The 19,473-nt window shown below is 37.3% G+C and overlaps 1 protein-coding gene across 1 annotated transcript in view; it reads left to right on the top strand.

The window, feature by feature from the left end:
* The window catches only part of LOC104529413 (unconventional myosin-Ie), a gene marked incomplete at its 3' end in the record, with an annotated part of 33,829 nt that overhangs the window by 2,515 nt on the left and 11,841 nt on the right, over positions 1 to 19,473 (top strand). Inside the window, exons 2-7 of the mRNA XM_029086422.1 lie at positions 5,125 to 5,268; positions 7,791 to 7,880; positions 8,801 to 8,895; positions 15,906 to 15,993; positions 17,627 to 17,716; positions 18,726 to 18,857. Coding sequence (XP_028942255.1) covers positions 5,125 to 5,268; positions 7,791 to 7,880; positions 8,801 to 8,895; positions 15,906 to 15,993; positions 17,627 to 17,716; positions 18,726 to 18,857 — 639 coding nt within the window. The remainder of the gene's footprint in view (positions 1 to 5,124; positions 5,269 to 7,790; positions 7,881 to 8,800; positions 8,896 to 15,905; positions 15,994 to 17,626; positions 17,717 to 18,725; positions 18,858 to 19,473) is intronic.

Raw genomic sequence — 19,473 nt, 5'->3', positions numbered from 1 at the left:
AGGTGTAGAGTAAATGTTGTGCAGCTTTTTCAGTTTTGTGTCATCTTTGGTTAAGATGATGGCTGTGTATCATTTAGTATTGTATTCATAATACTAATCTGAATAATAGACACATGCCTCCAAAACCATAAGGATTTTATGCAATAGTACTGTCATACCTGAAAAGGGAAAGAAAAGGTCACACTCTTATGATCATTTGACACTCTTACTCCCTTGTGGAGCCTGAAAAATCCCTTCTGCACTGTGACGGTGGATTGATGTTTGCTACTGAAAAAAGCTGTCAGAGATTCAGGATGGCAGTTTTTCCCTTTGTGGGAACCAAGAATGATTATTTATGACATGTAGGTTGTTGTAGTTTAGATAGTTCTGATGAAGAGAGAGAAACAAGGCTCTTTCTCAGGGGCAGAATATACAGTCTCTTCTGATCCCTTGTTTTTAGCACTTTATTTTTAGATATACTATTTTTAAACAGCTTGAAATACAAGAATATTTGCTTTTTTTTCCTCAGTTAAAAGAAAACCCTGTTGTGACACAGCATGAGTCAGTCTTTTTATAGCCACATCGAATACATGTCGCTTAGGATAATATAAAAATATACAAACAATAATAAAGGCAAAAATAAGAAACCAGCAGTTGCTATTGTAACACAGGGTGGAGGGCAGCAAAAAAAAATGTTCTGTAAATAAGTGTCTCATCAATATTTATTATTAATTTCAAACAAAACCGTAATATGCTTTAACCATATCATACCAATAGTACAGAAAGTATAGACAGTATTTAGAACTCAGGAAGTATTTTACATCCCCTCTCTTGGTATTAATTTAGCAATTGTCTTAATCTGTTAATGAGTGGGTGTTAAGGGAGATGTACAAAGTGAGAGTAGAATTAACTTTTTAAGTTCTTTGGAGCCTTGGTTGTTTTGGTGCTGAAGATAATAACGTGTTGGAGGTGGAGAGGACAGTGCTGCCTGGTCTGTAGCCAGCTGGTAACTGCATATGCACTCCTGAAGCAGTACGGCTCGGGAGCAGTAGGCTTCTAGCTCACAGGGTCATCTTGTGACTCATAAATATTATTCTTGTCGGCGCAAAGCAGATCTGATTTTAAGCCTAAACCAGCGACCAAATGAGTAATAACAGCTGACAGCAATGCAGCACACGCCTTTAATTCCAGCTTCACCAGCCCAGCCTTCATTCCCCGCGCAACATCAGGTGCTGGGTTTGAGGCTCAGGGAGAGCCTGAAGGAAGCCTGGCAGCCAAGTTGTTCAACACTCATGTTTCCACTTCTGTGGCTTTTAGCAGGCTGTTGATGTGTTTTTGATTTCTTGTGTTTTCCTAATCTGCCAAGCTCATCTTTTTACAGCTGCTTAGGCATTGTTAGTGCTGACACAAAGACTTCCATTTGCTTATTTATTGTACATTTAGATCACGTCTTTCACTGAGAAAACCTAAGAGAAGCCAGGTTGCTATTTGCTGCCATCCAATCTGCAGGGCTAGGCTCAGGGATAGACAGCAAGCTCTGAGCCTCTCTGTTTGCCCAGGTCTCACCATGTCGCAGGGGAGCTTTGCTGGAGTTGCTGAGTCCTCACTGTGGCTGGTGCTGACATGGGAGTGTAAGGCATCTGTACTGACCCTTGTTCTGCTGGCTCTGAAGTTCCTGGTCAGTCCCAGGTGACCTGACCTGTCCCTGGAGCAGGTGGAGGGGAAAGCGTGTTGTGTGAAGGGCAACAAAGGACAATTGGCAGCTGAGTGAATTAGTCGGAGTCCTCTCTGCAAAGCAGGTTCAAGTTAAGGTGAGCACTGGGTAACTTAGGTATAAATTGTCTCTGGATTAGAGCACTGCATTTTTATGTGGATGGAAGAAAGCTCTAGCTAAAATAAAAGTTAAATACTCAAGAAATATGCAATAAGAACAAATCGTTAGTGTTTGCAATGTGGGCAACTGAGAAGCATTGTAATTTTTAAGTATGTATCCTTGACCTTTAGGAAATATGCAGCCTGGAGAAGAATTGCTTTTACAACTGCTATGAGGTGGATTTTTTTCAGATTATTTATGACAGGAAGATTTTTATTACTATTATTTTAAAACTATATAAAAGCAGTTAACTGCTGTCTGGACATGGTTATAGTACTAATTGGAAATGATTGAAGTTGATAAATTTAGGTTAGACTCTGTAGTCATCACTCATGCTTGGAAGAGCAAGAACTTGTGGGTAGGTGCTGTCCTGTAGAAACAGCACTCCCTGTTTTGTTGCCCAGACCAAGGCAGTGCTAACCACTGCTCATAGCCATCCTACTTCCATAGGTTCCTGGAGAAGGGAGAGTGAAACTTAACTAGTTAGGCACTACTAAAGCTTGGGTTTATTTTTAGATCCTAGGCTTCTGCTGTCTGGCAATAATCTGGTGATGATTTGCTGCTTTTCTGTGTATTTGCATGTAGGGCCATGCTTTAAATGGCAAAAAAAAAGTAATTCCAAACTACTGACAGAAACTGCCATTTCAAATGTGATACAGTATTAATGTGAACTACTTAACTTCCATGTTATTACTCTCTTGGATATTTAGGCTGCTGCCTTTTTATGCCTCTCTGCATCCTTTTCCATTTGACTGTGTGTGATGGTGTGGTACTCAAGTTTGATTACAGCTGCACGTTATAGCAGCGTGTAAGCGCTGAGGAGAGCTGCTCTCTGGGCAAGCTGAGCCTTCCTGGCATTGCCCCTCGTGCTTGCACGCTGGTTTGCATTGCTTTTGGGAAAGAACCCTTTGGCCTGGTAATATGTGTGGCTTAATCACAGTCAGCAACAGTCACTGACTTTATAAAGGCTGCTGTTTTGCAAACTGTGTGCACATTTTCCATGTATCCTGTGGCTTTGTGAGCTTTGTCCTCTTCTCATTGAATTTCTGGGTCTGATGCCATAGCTTCCAATGGGAAGCTTGATTGTTTTCCTGTTCTCATTTCGTACACATTTTCTGTAGCTTACTCGTATTACCGGATCCTAAACCACATTCTGTACAGCTTTGTGAGGAGTGTAATTCTCTGTATTTTGATACCATACCTTTTTGTCCATCCTGCCAGTTCCTTTTTCCAAGTGTAACATCATAAATAGCTGATCAGCATGCTGAAGGAAATTGTACTTCTCTGTTGGACTCCTGTTTTCTCCAGTAACACGACCTTCAACTGTTTTTTTTAAGTCGCATGTTTTATAACAATTTCCAAAAATTACTTGGTTCCATCGTTTCTCAGTGCTTCTAGGTCACTGCTTCCATTGTGCAAATATAAAATTGACATGTTTCACACTAACTAAGCTAGTTTAAGCTTATTATTTCATTGAAGCTCATGTAAGCTTGTGGATGTTCAAGAAAATTGCTGAGAATGTGCGTTTTCAGACATATTTACCTCTGCTGTGCTATATTTAAAAACATTCTTTTAATTCAACTTTGCAGGTATTCTTCAGTGTTATTAGCAGTGGTGGAGCTGCATCAGTGGTAGCAATGGCTGGAGACATACAAAGTCTATGAATTCTGTGCTGTCTGCAGTAGCAAAGTGGGTCTGGTTTTAGTAAATGTTAGTTTATCTTGAGATAAATCCTGTTGGTCCTTGGTTTTTATGTCAGTCAAGTTGAGATGAGGCTAACCTATATGCCTGACTCTGTTTGCTAATATACATTAAATCTGTTTTTTCATTAGTTTTGTTTGGCTTTTCCCTCCCCTAATAGATGCAGTGTAGTTTGTGGAAAAATGTAGTCTCAGACTGGTTTAATGAACACTTTTAGCCAACCCAGCTTAAAATAAGAATCCTGTGCTCCCCTGACTCCATTGCCTGGTGTTGGTACAAGTGCTGGACCATTTACATGAGGAAACGATTTGGCACAGGCACTTTTGTGTTAGTACAGTTGCATGGGTCATTTGCTGGTGCTGAAGTGTGTACACACAAAAGTTGCACCTCTGTAAGTTGCTCATGTCCCATTTCAAAATACTTGAGTGCAGCCAAAGTATTTAGAGTACCTAATTTTTCTTATCAGTAAAATTATGCATTATTTTATTCTGAAAAATACTTTATAATAATAAATTGCTTGTATTCTGATGAATATGACTTGATCCCATAACATAGATGAGAGCAGCGTAGCTAAATCACATGGTTTGAAATTGCGGTATTAAAAAAATGCACAGAATTGCCATTTGTAGGAACATCTTCCTTGACAGCATCCTCGATAACGTCTCAGTGTAAAATGTGTTAATTCCAGCATCACTGACTTCAGAATTGCATAAACTAAAATTAAAGTATAAACAGGTAAGAGGGCAGAACTCCATTAGCATTATCTGCCAGGCTACAGAAAACAGGTTTGGATTTGGAGAACAGATTTATCACTGAATTAATAGCATTGATCTGGACCGGATTTAAATTTGTTTGTGAGTGTATCCATAGAACATAACTACTGTTCAAATCAGCTGGTACAGTTTTGAAATGTCACAAGTTTTCAGTAGCATCCTGAAATAGTAGCTTCTAAGTGTGGAGAGAGAATATCTATTTAGATGTCAGTTAAGCATGGTGACTAACAGATCAAAAGGGACTGTTAAAACATGCAGCCATCAAGCTGCGTAACATAATCTGCAGAACATCACTGAATACTTACTGCATCAGGCTCGCAGCTTCCATTTCAATAACAGTATATGTGCAGGTTTGGCTTAAAAAACTGTAAAGGATGGAGAATCTGCTGTACGCAGTTTAATAGTTCACGTGGTAATTATCCTCACTACTAATAGTTGCACTGTAGGAGTGTAATTTTTGCATCCTCAGCTTCCAATAACTCCATCTCAGTTGGAATAGTTGTTTTTTTCTGCTGGATTAGAAATGTCTGACATCTGAAATCCCTTCTGTGTGTAGATATTCACAGAGCCCCATGGAATTATTTTCTAATTTTTGAGGGCGCTGCAATTCTTTAATAGTTCAGAGGCAAGTCAGCTGACATAATTTATGTATGCTTTTACGTAATGCCTGGATCAAAGAATAGAATTTAATGAAAGAAAAATATTTTGGAAGTTGGAATTTGGATAGATTGTTTTCAGGTATTTAATGCTAATGAGAAACGTGGTAACCTTTTTGATGTTTATTGTGCTTTCCTGCAGGGCAGCAAAGGACACTACAGATATCACTGGCAGAGCCACAATGTCAAGCACAGTGGAGTGGATGATATGGTCCTTCTTTCCAGAATCACAGAAGATTCCATAGTGGAGAACCTGAAGAAACGATACATGGATGATTATATTTTTGTATCCTTTATCGTGTTGTTTCTAGCAGGACCCTGTGAACTTGCTGAGCCAGTGTGAAACTAGTTATATGTATGTATTCTATTTAAGCAGATTACTCAAAGATGCTGAGCATTTTATGTGACATTTCACCTGAGATTACACAAAATGCTTTGTAAACTAATTATGAGAGTTGAAATTAAGATCTGAAAAATTATTTATACTCATTCTTTTTGATATTTGGAATATTCTTTTTGATAATTTTTGACATTACTTTATTTACAACTTATTCTGTAATTGTTAATACTGTGAATCATGGGCTGATGAAAACAGGTGAGCATGTGAATATCTGTAAATCTAGTGTTTGCACTTTAAATTTTTTTTCTATGATTAGTGAAAACATGAAAGGTTTAAATACCTGAACATATAACCTAACAAGAAAACCAGATTTCAGCACCAAAGGTTAGCATTTTTTTTGTATATTTTGTATGAAAGGGATTCCTTGAGATAAGAAGTCACTATTTCATTTTTAACTTTCTCATTGTAACACAAGCTGCAATAGTGAGTTTGGTCAATATGATTATGTACTCAAAAGTGATACTGTCTCTTCTGCTCTAGTCAGGTTCTCATACTTCCTAGTTGTATCTGAAGAATGGTTTCCTTGAAGGGTTTGACATTTTAGCAGAATGGAAGGAAATATAACATCTCCTGGCTATTTCTGTGTATTCAGATGGTTAAGAGCTAAGTAGCAGCTCAGTTTAGCAAGGATGGATAGAGGAAAATTATTGTTGCAGTTGTGCTGATGTTTCCATCCCAAACTGCGGAGGTTTTTAATATGTGTGTGCACATGGATTTGGATCCTCTCTTCCTGGAAAGTAACACACTGTTATTAAATTTGCCCTATAAAACATGATAAATTTGGACAATTTTTGTCAAACTGTGGTATTGGGGCAAACTATAGCGCCCTTGCTGCTAGTAACACGAGCACTTTTGTACCTGTGGAGCACTGCATCTTCCATGCAGTACATTCATAAAGTCTTCAATGCTTTGTGCTGAAGAAACAGTTTTATGCTTTGTTTCTTACAGAAATAAATGAGATTAACATGGAGATGGTCTTTTTACTGAAGCAGGAATAAGTATGTTTTCCAAGGGGACTTGGGGTCACATGAGTGATCAGAGTCTTCTTTGAAAGCATTATAATTCCTTTGTGTAGGGAGAAAAGACTCCTTTTGCAGTTCTGCGAAGGCTTTCATTGTAAAATGGAGATCATCTCTTGAATCTTTCAGTTGTTTGTATGTCCACCCATGAATGAACATTTCTCTGTGCTATGTTGCATAGAGAATTACCAAATCAGCCCAGAAAATGCTGGTATTGTTTACCAACAGAAAACTGTCACTCTGGATGTTTGTACTGACACAATGAACGCTTGATTTATTATATTTGAGACCCAGATGTTGTTACTCTTCTTTGAATTAAATTTAAATGAATGAAGAAAGCGTTGCAAATTAACAATACAGAAATTATGTTCACTGAGTTATACTTCTTCTGTAACATGTCACTGTTTTGTGCTGTGGCACCACAGTAAGAGATTCTTACATAGGATAATCCAGCAGGATATATTTGTTAATTTTCCTGCGTTTGTATGGAAAGCTTAGATAGTCAGCTTGCCTGTGAGCAATTCCAGATTGCTAAATGAAACTTGCAGTATGACATTTTGGACTCGTTGACATGGGTACACTGCTAACTCCCAGCTCAATCAACCTGTCCTGCCTGTAAAGTACTATCAGTTGCTTCATATATGTATACTGCAATTGTAATTCCAAAGGTTTCTCAAGTATATTTTAAATGCAGGTACATGTGCAGCTGAATGCAGAACGCTGAAATGCTAACATTAAAAAATGTTGCAAAGAAGTTTTCTGGAACTAATAATAGGTTGAAACTGAGTGTCGTCTTGTAGGGGCAGTCTGCGGGATAGGACCTAGGAACTGTTAATAGCTACACTCATAAAATAACAGCACATATTGAATTACCTAGTTCCTTTAGCTCCCCCACTCATGCAGCTGAGTAATTGTCCGGTTCAGCTCAGTAGTGGCTGTTTCCATCCGAGTGTGCATGCTCAGCACTATCTCTGTGAGATCAGAATGTGTGACTATACTATATTCTGCAAAGGTCAAAACAATCCTCTCTAATACTGACAAAACAACTACCTCAGTTACAAAGGAGTAAAACAGTTTAAATACGCCGTTTCCTTTCTGTATTTTTATTAAAGACGTGTCATGTTTGGGCCTCTAAGACATGTTTCTATACTTAGCTTGTCCTAAAATAAATATTTTGATAATATGAAAGCATTCCATTGAATGATATGTTTATATTCATGTAAGCCTGCTAATTTCATTTTTATTAACAGTTGTTGTAAGCTGTGGGTTTTTTACTATTATTTGAAGCTGTGCTGTATTATGTAATAGATGGAAAAGTTATTTGGTGGTTACTAGTGGTAAGATAAAACTTTATGAAACTGTAGTTACCTTAACTTCATTTGACAACAGACATATATTGGCTCTGTATTAATCTCTGTGAATCCTTTCAAGCAAATGCCATATTTTGGGGAAAAGGAAATTGAAATGTACCAAGGAGCAGTAAGTAAAGCAGTCTAAAATGTACTGCAGTATTCAGGGGCATGTAAATATTATTCTACATGGTTAAACTCTTGGAAGCATTTGTTTTTGGGTTTTAGAACTGTTGCACTAGCCTGGGAGATCTTTGCTGATATCTATTATTATACTGAGTCTTGAAATTGAATTCCCTGGAACATAGGATTAGTATTTAAAGAAAATACTTGTATTGATTAACTCTAATCTGCATCAGGTTTCTCTCCTTGACACTTCCCTTGTCCTGCAAAGACAGTTTTGAAGCTGTTGTATGCTTAAAGTGTGGCACACAATACAAAACAACCTTTAGTGGATTTGGAGACTGACTTGAGAACTCTCAAACTGGACGAGAACAATAAAAAAATGGAGATGCCAAAATTAGATGCCACTTTTGAAAATATAGCTTGAAGACTGAGTCAGTGCAAGGACATTAGGGACTTAAAATTCATTTGGGCGTGAATGCTCGAGTTGGGTGTGTCCATAGATTTGGGAAACGCTGTGGTTTGAAAGGACTCAGTGGATGAAAATAAGACATACAGCACCAGGCTCTGTGTAGCAGTTTAGGTAGTTTATTGTTAGCATATGACCACTGGTGGAATAGGCTTAAATTATGTGAGTTTCTTTTGGACAAGTAATATATTTCAAGTACAGACCATTTTTAGAACAGGGTGTTTATGATAGTTTAGGAGAAAATTATGGATGAGAGAAAGAACAGTAACAAAACCCAGAGACTTTGGTTTGTTTTTATTAAATGAACAAAAAAATTCTTGAGGAAGATTCAGTATAAAGTGGGATTCAGAATTGTTTTTCCAGGAAAATAATTCTTCCAATTTAAACAAAAATTTGTATTGCTCTTTCTGCATTGTTTAATGCTGTGTTGGAAAATTATTCTCTATTTCCTCTCCTAGGCACAATATGAAAACCCACCACATATTTATGCTCTTGCAGACAGCATGTACAGAAACATGATTATTGACAGAGAAAATCAGTGTGTCATTATTAGGTAAGGAAAAGATCTGTAAAAAATATTTATCATCTTCTTTTGGTGTTTTAACTTCAAGAAGAGGAAAAGTTTATTTTTTATTATGTCAATAAAAATCTTTTGTGTCCATGACCACTAAACACTTGGGGGTTTTCTAGGATAGCTAAGTACTTTCTGACCCTCCCCTTTGTTTTCCAGTGAAATCCTGGTGATAGCTTAACCACAAGAAATCTTTCTCACAAAGCCAGCTTCATGCCTGTTACCAAAACTGCAATAGCTTGAATGACTGTGTGAGATAGATGGATTACCAACTGTAGCAGCCACAGATACTGTTAAATCCAACATTCTCACATAGTCTGCATTTACCATATTCTGGTTTTAGTACTATTTCTTTTTTTTTTTTCCTTCCGTTAAAAATAGATGTACTTTTGTTCCTTTCGGATTTTTACTTGCATTCAGTCAGAGACAAAAGGAGGAGAGAGATACTGGAAAAGTTATTTTGTCTTCTCTATTACTCTATTTTAATTATTAGGTTGAAAGAATTAACTTTAGAATTATTACTGAACTTTTTTAATGACAGGCATTACTTAAGTCACAAAGTGAGTTTTGTGTCCAGAGGAGTGCTTTGTTGTCATCTGTGGGTTTAAAGATGGTGCATGATAAAAGACAGTGTGCAGAGAACAAGGACTGCAGGATATTGGGGCTAGTATGCTATACCTCTTCTGACTTCCCTTCTAGAAAACTTAAGAGGTTCACTGTAGTGCACCTGGAACTGTGCTTTACCTGTGGCAGTGGTCTCCAAAGTGAGGTGCATGCATCACAGGGCATGTGAAACCTGCTGGAATGCAGGAAGAAAATATTAGACCTTCAGTAGAAGATGCATGTAATTTATAAATAGAAAAATTATGTATGTACATTGGGAGTGTGTGCTCAGACACTTTTTAAATGAGATCAAAAACATTTGAAGACCACTGGTCTATGAGACTTCCCCAAGAACTAGGGAAAAGAAAGAGGATAAAAAAGAAAATATAATTTGAAGGGGAGTTGTCATTATTTTATTAATAACAGCTTTTCTTAAGCTTTCTATCATTTTTCTGTGGAACATGCTGAGAGGCAGGACTATGAATTTAACTGCTGTTGAATTTAACAAAAGAGAGATTTCCAGACTGAATGTTTTCTTTGTCCAGGGGCCCCTCTCTGGTCTTCTCCCTGGGGTGGCTGTGTGCTCTGCAGTGTCACAGCCCCAAGGGGACAGGTTGTCAGTGGCGATCAGATCAGATGCTCTGTAGCTTAGTCCCTTAGGCTGCAACTTTCCAGGAAATGGTGTATGGTCACTGATGTTTAAGCTTAAATGCCCTTGCACCAGGTACTTACCAATTTAATGTTGTCACAGGAATATTATAAAGAACCAGGCTTAGTATGTGGGTCTTACATGTGGAGATGCTCCATGTGCAAACATTCCTGTACCCTACTGAATGATCCAGTGTGAAAATAGAATTTATATTAATGTATCTCACTGATGAGCTACTGTGAAAGCTTGTGAGAAATAATTGCTTGAAAGTTATATTCACTGTTTTTATTTCTTTGAATCTGTGCCTGGGGGTCATCCAGGCAGAGCTTTCCTGGGTGACTTGTTACAGTGGAAAAGTGCACAGGTGTGTCCCTCTTTCTATAAGCAAAGTGTGTGCAGGTATGTGGAAACTGTTGCTGTAGGAAGGTCAAACAGGCGTTAAGAGTTTGCTGCACCTATAAGGGCCTCCGTGTTCCTGGGCTTCTGGCTACAGAGTGGTGCGGAATGAAACAAAATGCCCAGAGGTCATATTCCTGTCTCTCATATATGTGAATTGTTCCCTGAGCTCAGTCTTTGTTTTAGGAAAACTGATGCCTGTTGCCATGCTGAAGTTACTAGTCCCATTTAGTCAAATTCAGATCTGTTAGGAATGGGAAAACTGGGATTTATTTTGCTTTTTGAACAAAGTAACATCCCAGAGCCTGGGATGTTTTACATGAAGCTAAATTTATAGTGAGAACCTTTAAACTGTGGTAAACTGTGATTAAAAAACATCTTTTTTTAATCCATTGCTAATGCCCCAAAGTACAACGAATGCAGATGGTCACATTTTCACAGAGCTGAGATGCAGATTTACAGGTGTAAATTCACAGAGCTGAGATGCAGATTTACAGGTGTAAATTCATGTGAGAATTCTTGTGCTTGAATGATGGATGATACATTCTTTGGAGTGTCTGCATTTTTTATGTGCAGTTAATTTTCTCTCACTGTGTGCACAGCCTATTCAAAATCTGCTGCAGTTAATTGAAATTATTGCAAAACTGAACCAAGAAGAATAATGTTTGCCAGGGACATTTCAGAGAGTCTCTCTTCTTTTCTACACATTTTTTTTCCTATGATTATGCTTCTCACAAACACTGTAAAAACTGCAGACTAGACTTACAAGTAGTTTTCATTATGGTATTTGATATTTTGGGACACTTAGAAATCATTTGTATGAAATCATGTAGCTCGGCCATTCACAAAATTTATTTTATTTGGTTGATATTTGAATCCTCTCAACCGCATTTCATTTAAAATGTTTAGGTACATCCTGTATTTTCTGATTTTAATGTCATCACTATTTCTAATGACTAGAGCTGTTTTAAGAATGAAGTTTCTTGAAGCTTGGAATTTGCTTGCTTACATTTTATTTCATAGACCAAAAGGCACTGATATTGCTGGCAGAAGCTCCCACAATGCTGCAACTCTTGAGTGAAATGAATGTTCTAGCTAGCTTCATGTCTACTACTACACCATCAGTTTCACTTAATAGCTGCCAAGGACTTTACTATTTCTGCCCCTAAACTGGTGATTCTCAGAAGACTGAGATATATTTCTGTATGTCTGTCTTCAGTTCCACAGAAGTCTGCTTTAACCTAAGCAGTTTTAAATGAAGCTTTGTGTTTCAGTGAACCATAGTTTTTGCCATAAAAATCTGTCCTGTGGAAAATGAGCGATGGTAACAATATGGTTATTATGAGGTGCCAATTTGCTTCTCTACTTCACCACTAGTCTGAATTTGGGTCACTGAAAATCCCTGGTGGAACAGAAGGAACAGAGCAAGTTAGTACATAAACAAACCAGGTTTTTTCTTCCTTTCCCCCCTCAAGATGGCAGATTATCCCCCTGAAGAAAGGTTTGCAAAAAGAGTAGGTAGAGGAGTAAGGCATAGGCTGGACTGATTCACAGTCAGCTCAAAAAGGCATTGTCTAGCTTATGGTGCACACGGAGTCTCAGGAATGGAGAAACAAGGATGATGGGGAAGGGGCTAGTGCACACCTCTGTCTTCCTACAGCATGTGGTTTGAGGGTACGTGCATTCCTAGAGACTAGACACAGATTTCCAGGCAGGTAAAGGAAGGTCCCTGCAGGGTCCTGCTGCAGTAAAGGACCTTGTGTGTGTGTGTGAGGATCACGGGCCCTTTGCTGGGACATTTAATTCCAGAATTACAAATAATACATTCAGATACTGATAGAAAAAGCTCATTCTTTTCAAAAAGTCAGTGAATGAACTAGGAAAGCAGATCTAAAAGTAAATACAGTTCTCTGAAAGGCTAAATAGATGGCAACCAAAAGTAATATTTTTTAATGTGATAATACCAATTTTAAAAGGGTTACCAAACAACCTTTCCAGGGCCAGGGAAGTCTGTTTCCTTCGTGGAGTAATTGCAGCATATATGCGTATGCATTGAGAAAATGTATATGTATGCATGTCTAACTATAGCCGAGGAGCCGAGAGCTATTTTGAATGGCTGTTAAGAGTGTCAACAATGAGGTTATTCATGGGCTGGGTTCTGGCTGGGCTGCATGCAGGTGCAGAGTGTGTGCTCAGGTGGGAGGAGGGAGCAGTACCCACAGTTGTCTTCCCTTGTTTTATACACCGGGCAGAATTACAAAGGAAGTAACGCAGTTACGCTGGAGTTTGATTTCTCATTAAGTTGATATTTTACTAAGGCATGATATTTAATTTAAGCCTCTGTTGAACCAAGCTCGTAAATGTCTGCTACAGCAGACTGGTCACATTTCCTCCTCACTTGAAACGGCAGCCCTTCCAAACTATCAGCAAGGAGTCGGCCAGTCAAGATTTTAATTACAAAGGATTGTCTGTTGTGGCTTTTAATTCCTTCTGGACTATCGCGGTCCTTTAATTAAGAGAGTGAAGGTTATGATTTAGTATTATTTTATTATGTAGCAATAAATGTGTTTCTTTGGAGTTTTCTTAAGGTTTTACCTTTCTATAAAGTTGAGGACTTTATTTTCGCTTTCTTTCTGTGATCTCTGCCAGGAAATGTTGCAGCTGCTTTAAAGCAGTTTTTCAGTCCTGCTTCTTTGTGCTTTTACTTTACATTTTACATCTATGTGGCAATGTTTGAGTACAGTAAAGCTATGTATGATGGCTGCATACCTGAAAAGACAATACATCTGTCATTCATAAAATTAAATTTAGAGAGAAGGATGAGGCTATGTATTGGATCTTGCTTGCTTCTCTAATCACTGATATTTCCTCTGGGAAGGAAGGAATGAACAAAAAATTTTCCCTCTGCGTTTGTAGGTTTAACTCTGATTTCAGCTGTTAATTGACTTTGCTGAACAAAACATCACTTCTGTGACGTAGCAGATAGTGCTAGAAGAAACAATATGTCTTTCAAAGCATTATCTTTTTTGTTAGTGATTGAGACTATGTAATGTTTTTATTTTTAGTAAGGAACGTCTCTGAGAAAATTTTCAGTACCACAGTTTTTTCAACCTTTAAAAACCTCCGTATTTGCATCGTACTTAGAACTACCAAGCTAGAAAATTATTCTTATGTCTTTAAAAATGGTTTTAATAGCAGCAAGGCAGTAAGATGTGTGTGAAAAAGCTTCTGTATGAGAATCATTTGTCAGGATGCTACAGTTTCCCTGTTAAGGCTGACTACCTGAGCTTTTATGGGGGCAAGATACCATCCCATCAGATAAAGGTACTTTGGTTCATAAATAATGCATTGTCCTTTTTTATTGTAGTTTAAGTGAAGCAATTTACTGGTCTCTGATCAATAAAAGCATAAAACTGAAAAAAAGTGTATGCATGCATAAATCTAAAGCAAACTCTGAAAGCCAGTCTTTTGGCCAAATTAATTTCATATAAAGGACCTCTTATATCAAAACAGAGACTAACAGTAAAATTGAACTATATTCCTTCAGGACAATTTCTGAGGTAGACATTATGGAATGAGAAATATAAGCCACACTTAATTTGAACAAAGAGGAGGAGAAGGATAATTTATGCATCAAAGAAAATCTTACAGAAATGTGTTACATGTTTACTGCATGATAAATAGTACCTGATCAAATTCCTTCAGTGTTTGGCCCCAGATCCTCCTCTGTATTCAGTTTAAAACTGCATATATAACTCAAGAGTATGTTTTTGTCTGGATTGGTTTGTTTGTCTTGTTTTACAACAGCATAAGGAAATCCACTGCAAGCAAATTTTGAAGGAATGTTATTGTAATTATCAAACTGTTGCTGATTTGGACTTTTAAATACAGTTTGCCATTCAGCAAACTCTGTCTGTCCCTGGGAATGTAGTAGATAGCAATAGTACAAGCTTTCTTCTTGATGCCTAGGAAGAGATGAGTTGGCATAGTAAAAATCATGGTCTGCACTTAAGTATTTTTTCACCTTTTCAAGTTTCCTGTTTGATCTATCAAACTGCAGTCAGGAGAAGACAAAAGCATGAAAACATTTCTGAGGGGGGGAAAGAAAGAAAACCTTTCGGTATTTCTGTACTGTTTGGAAGCTTTAAAGATTTTAAAATGATATTTGCAGCTTGGCAGTCTGGGGAGCTTTTTCAGCATTAAACCTTTGGAAATGTCTCCATTACTCATGCTGGTAAGGAGCTATGAGTTGGCATTCTCAGCAAGTCCTTTTCCTGCGCAGGACATGCTGATGTTTCTCTGGCAAACGTAGCTAAAATTTGTGAAGGAAGAGATGTGCATTTGATACATATCCAAGAATGAGTAGGCGCAGGATAGAAGAGTCAACAACATTCACTGAAATTATTCAGGAGCTTAAAGATAGCACAGATTTTCATACAAGAAAAAAAAAATCAGATATCTTTATGACATTTAACCAACATCTGTGTGTTGGTTTTTTGTATTAGTATAGTTGTCCAGGTCAGGGTAAATTCATTAAGGTCAAAGCTGACTTGCACCAAGATTTATGTAAGTCTGGAGGAATTCTATTGAAAAAAAGTTAGCTTTAAGGTATGAAATAAAGCATGAGGTTGGATTGTCTGGCCTGCCAATCTTCCTTCCTTCTTGAAAAGCTTGCTAATCACGAGAAGGCAAAGCTACTGACATCGTAGATGTTATTCACCATTGAAGTGAAATATTATAACGGAAGGAAGGACTTGTGAAAGCTAGTATGGAATATTAAGACTTCTTGTACCCTGTGTCAAGAGGCATAGGAACAGGAAGGTAGTTCCTCCGTCATTCAGGATGTGATTAATAATGTCTCATTATTTCATTCAGGAACACCTAAAACAAAAGACTCCTGAAATGAAGTAGGTATCTGGCATGGCATTCAAAGCTTGGATTTTTGAATGAGTTTTTGTCTTAAGATCTGAAATCTCACTAAATTTAGATGGGAATTGAGTTCTTAACATGCTTTTTCTTTTGTTCTCTTTTGATCATCTTGGTTTAAGTATATTTATTTCTCAATTTACATAGTTTTCTGACTTTGAAGTCCCATGGAGATTCTGGTGTTCATGAAAGATGATGTATTAAAAATTATTTATTTACAAACATAACCAAATACCATGCTACAATACTATATCGCAGTCTATATATTACCAGCTTACCTGATATAAATATGGTATATACTTATTATTGTTCATTGTTAAGGTACCCAGTCTTGGTTGAACAAGATAAACCTCAAATAACTCCATTCTAGAGCTACTTAAAAACTAACAGGTACATTTTTGTGTTCCTTTTTTCTTAGTGGGGAAAGTGGTGCTGGAAAGACTGTGGCTGCTAAATATATCATGAGTTATATCTCCAAAATTTCAGGAGGTGGCCCTAAAGTACAGGTGAGTTGATATAGAGTAATACTGAAGCATAAGCATCATCTAAAGTTTTACTTCAGAGGTAGAATGACAAAGGTCTGTCTTGGCAGACACTGGCAGCCAAGATGTACTCTACTGAAAAAGCTTGTGGGTGAGCAGCTAGAAGAAATACAAGCCCTCAACAGCAGAGGGACAACTGAAGTGGATAGTGAACTGCTTGCTTGCAGGTTGTTGGGCTGTCTGTGTGATGGGAGCCATATGAGGGAAATCATCAGACCGAGAGAAATCATCTCTGCTATAAGTTTTGTAGCTCTCATGGTGCAATTCTGTCAACAAGCATGGGGTTTTTTTAGTTAAGGGGTAAAAAGTTCTTAACCAGATTAACAACCAGTCTGCTTTCATTTTAGTAGATGCGTAGGTTTCTTCCTCCTGTGTTGGCATTCTTTTGAAAACTGAACAGGCTTTTTGGGTTTTTATTACTTCCATTAAATCTCTGATTTGTATGCATACGTCAGAGAGCCAACAGCAGGAACATCATCTTGTTTTGTGAGGTTATCTAGTCAAAAGCAGAGTATCTGAAAGCTAGCTGAAACAACAAATAGTTGCTTTTGTGAATAACTATACTATCAATGTCTGCTCTATCTATTGAAAACTATTAACTAAAGCTAATTGAGTTAATTATCCATAAATATTCCCTTAATGATGTTACAGTGTCATTCACTGACTGACAGGCAGCGGTAGGTAGGTAATAGCTGCTTTTACCAGTCCACTCTTTTTGAGTGCTTACTGTTACTTTTTGCTTTATTGACATTGAGTATGTTCTTTCTTCTTAGTTTTGCAGTGATACTGAGACCATTGCAGAGAATAGTTCAGTAGCCAAGAGAATGTTCACAGAATCACAGATAAAGTGTGCATTGTGCTATTTTTGGAATAAAAATAAGTAAATGTTTTGTTTTATTTGAAAGATTCCTGCTTTTTGTAAAAAAATAAAAAATATTCTTTGTTACAGAGTAACAGTTGATGAAGTTGGTAAATTGCCTTGAGCATTTATTTTGAAATAAAATTCAGTCCTCTCTTCACAACCCAGCATGCACTGAGTTTGTTCCAAAGCTAATTATCTTGTTCATACTTCCAACTCCTAGGATCAGATAAAGAGACAACAGTAACATGCTTTGTAGCTTTCTAAGACAGCTAGATAGCAGCATCATTGATCCTGAAACAGGTTGCTGAAGCACTTGCAGATTCCTAAATTCCATGCTGCTCTGACTTCATTGGTTGTGGTTCCAGACCCTCAAAAAGCTTTAAATGCTCATATGTGAGAAGGAAATTGTTTAAAATCGAGATGATGAAAAAACCACATCAATTTATTGGATGTGTTGCTTGGCAGAACAGTGAACAGAAGGGCCAGTTTTTACCCTCAGGCATTTTGTTCAGTGTTACAGGATTTTCTTCAAAAAACAGGAACTAGAAGCTCTGGGGAAAAAAAAAAAAAGATGGTTAGATCCTGTTCCTTACCTGATCAAGAGGATTCCTTACAGATCCAAGCTTTCTTGCTTTTTTAATATATAATTTAGGTGTCATGGTTTTCTAGAAAATCAGTAAGGACTTTAAAAATGTCTATTTCTGAATTTCTTTCTCTTGTTTCCTAAAATATTAGCACGTTAAAGATATTATTCTACAATCCAACCCTTTACTGGAGGCCTTTGGGAATGCAAAAACTGTACGGAACAACAACTCCAGCAGATTTGTAAGTCCATTTACCTTAGAGGTTACTTTATTCTTCCAACTTCTCTGCTGTTACAGAGACAGTATTCAGGAATAGAATATAAATTGACTAATGAGGTAAATCTAAATAAAATATAATGTGTGATTTAAAACATAAAGTATATGTTGAGAGGCCTCTACTTCGTTCTGTATAGTTTGCACATTTGTTTCTCTTACAATATGTACTGGTCACAATTTATTTATACAGTGGGCAGTCTGTAACCAAATAACTTAGCAGTAACAAACTGGCCAGTTTTCCAGATCAGTAAAATATACACAGTAATATATGTTTGGGTTTTTGTTGTTTTGTTGTTTTTTGTTTTTTTTTTTTAAAGATAACTTTTTTAAAAATAGATGAAACCACCCTTCCAGTTGTTTGATGGGAAATGCATTCATTAATATGTACAGAAGGAATTATAATAGGCAGGAATTATTTTCAGTCTGTCATTATAAAATAATGAGGATAATATTGTGAAGTGACTGTTCACTAGGTAACGTACTGTAGGTTCCGTTTTTAAAAGTTACACATCGGCTTTACGAATTTGAGATTTGTTCCTCAGCCAATGTAAATGTTAATGCAATTAGTGTCTCCCTGAAATAAAAAGATAATTGCTTTGTCTTGTTTCTAAGCAGAACGCTATGTTTGCCATTGGTCATAAATCTGTTAAATTTACTTCTCGTATAGATGAGCCTTATGGTTTCCTTTATACTCAGCAAGAGTCTCAGCAGTGAAAAGAAGCCACTGACTTCCTCTCTACGTTTGCCGTAACACATGACATATTATCCTGAGTCTAGCGCTGTGTAAATGCAGAAAGAAAGAAAGATAGATATGTGATAGTTCAATAATCTAGGCTTAGGTTATGCCTTGAGGCAGTTGTGTCACTGTATCCATAGATTAAATATCCTAGTAACCTTCCTTGAGATACCGTACAAATGCGTGACTTCAGATTTGTATTTACTAATCATTCAATGGCTTCAATTATTTATTGCAGGGCAAATACTTTGAAATCCAGTTTAGCCCAGGTGGAGAACCAGATGGAGGGAAAATCTCCAACTTCCTACTGGAAAAATCTCGAGTTGTAATGAGGAACCCTGGAGAGAGGAGTTTCCACATTTTTTACCAGGTCAGAAGCGTATAGGTCCTTTCAGAGTTATTTAAAATAACTAGAACCATTTTTTTTTCCTTTTGATTGAAAAGTCATTCTCAACACAGTGAGATTACTGAAAGCATACTCAAGAAAGTAATCTGGATATCATTGGGAAGCTTGATAGCATGTCAAGAGACAATCTAATGTAGACCTGTCTAGCTGCCTTTCAGCTCCAGAACAAAAGTACTTCAATATTTCAAAGGCCACGCTTGGAAATTCACTGTGAACTCCCATATGGAAAAGTCCAGTAGAATAGAATAGAAAATGAGAACTTTCTAACAGAATTAATTTTTAACTGACCTATATAATTATACCTTCTGCTCTGGAATTCCATAGTACAGCTGTGAAAGAGAGATTTGGTTCTCAGTTAAGTTTTCTAGGACATTTAGGATAATAACTATGTGTTGGATCCTCCAAGCATCCCCGCTTTTTTTGTGTTTCAAAAGGCTTTTCTGGCCTTCAGTGGTCCTTGACAAGTGAGTTCCTTATCTGCTGAAGTGCCATTGATCAAGCTCTACGAAGCTAGAGTAAAGACAGCGTGTTGTAAGTGACTGTAAGCAGCTTCACATAAAGTTGAAGTGTCATTGCCAGG

This window comes from Antrostomus carolinensis, unplaced genomic scaffold (assembly GCF_000700745.2).
Source record: "Antrostomus carolinensis isolate BGI_N321 unplaced genomic scaffold, ASM70074v2 scaffold37638, whole genome shotgun sequence".
Taxonomy (NCBI): domain Eukaryota; kingdom Metazoa; phylum Chordata; class Aves; order Caprimulgiformes; family Caprimulgidae; genus Antrostomus; species Antrostomus carolinensis.
Note: the sequence above shows the minus strand (reverse complement) of the source record. Positions and strands in the feature narration are given on the sequence as shown.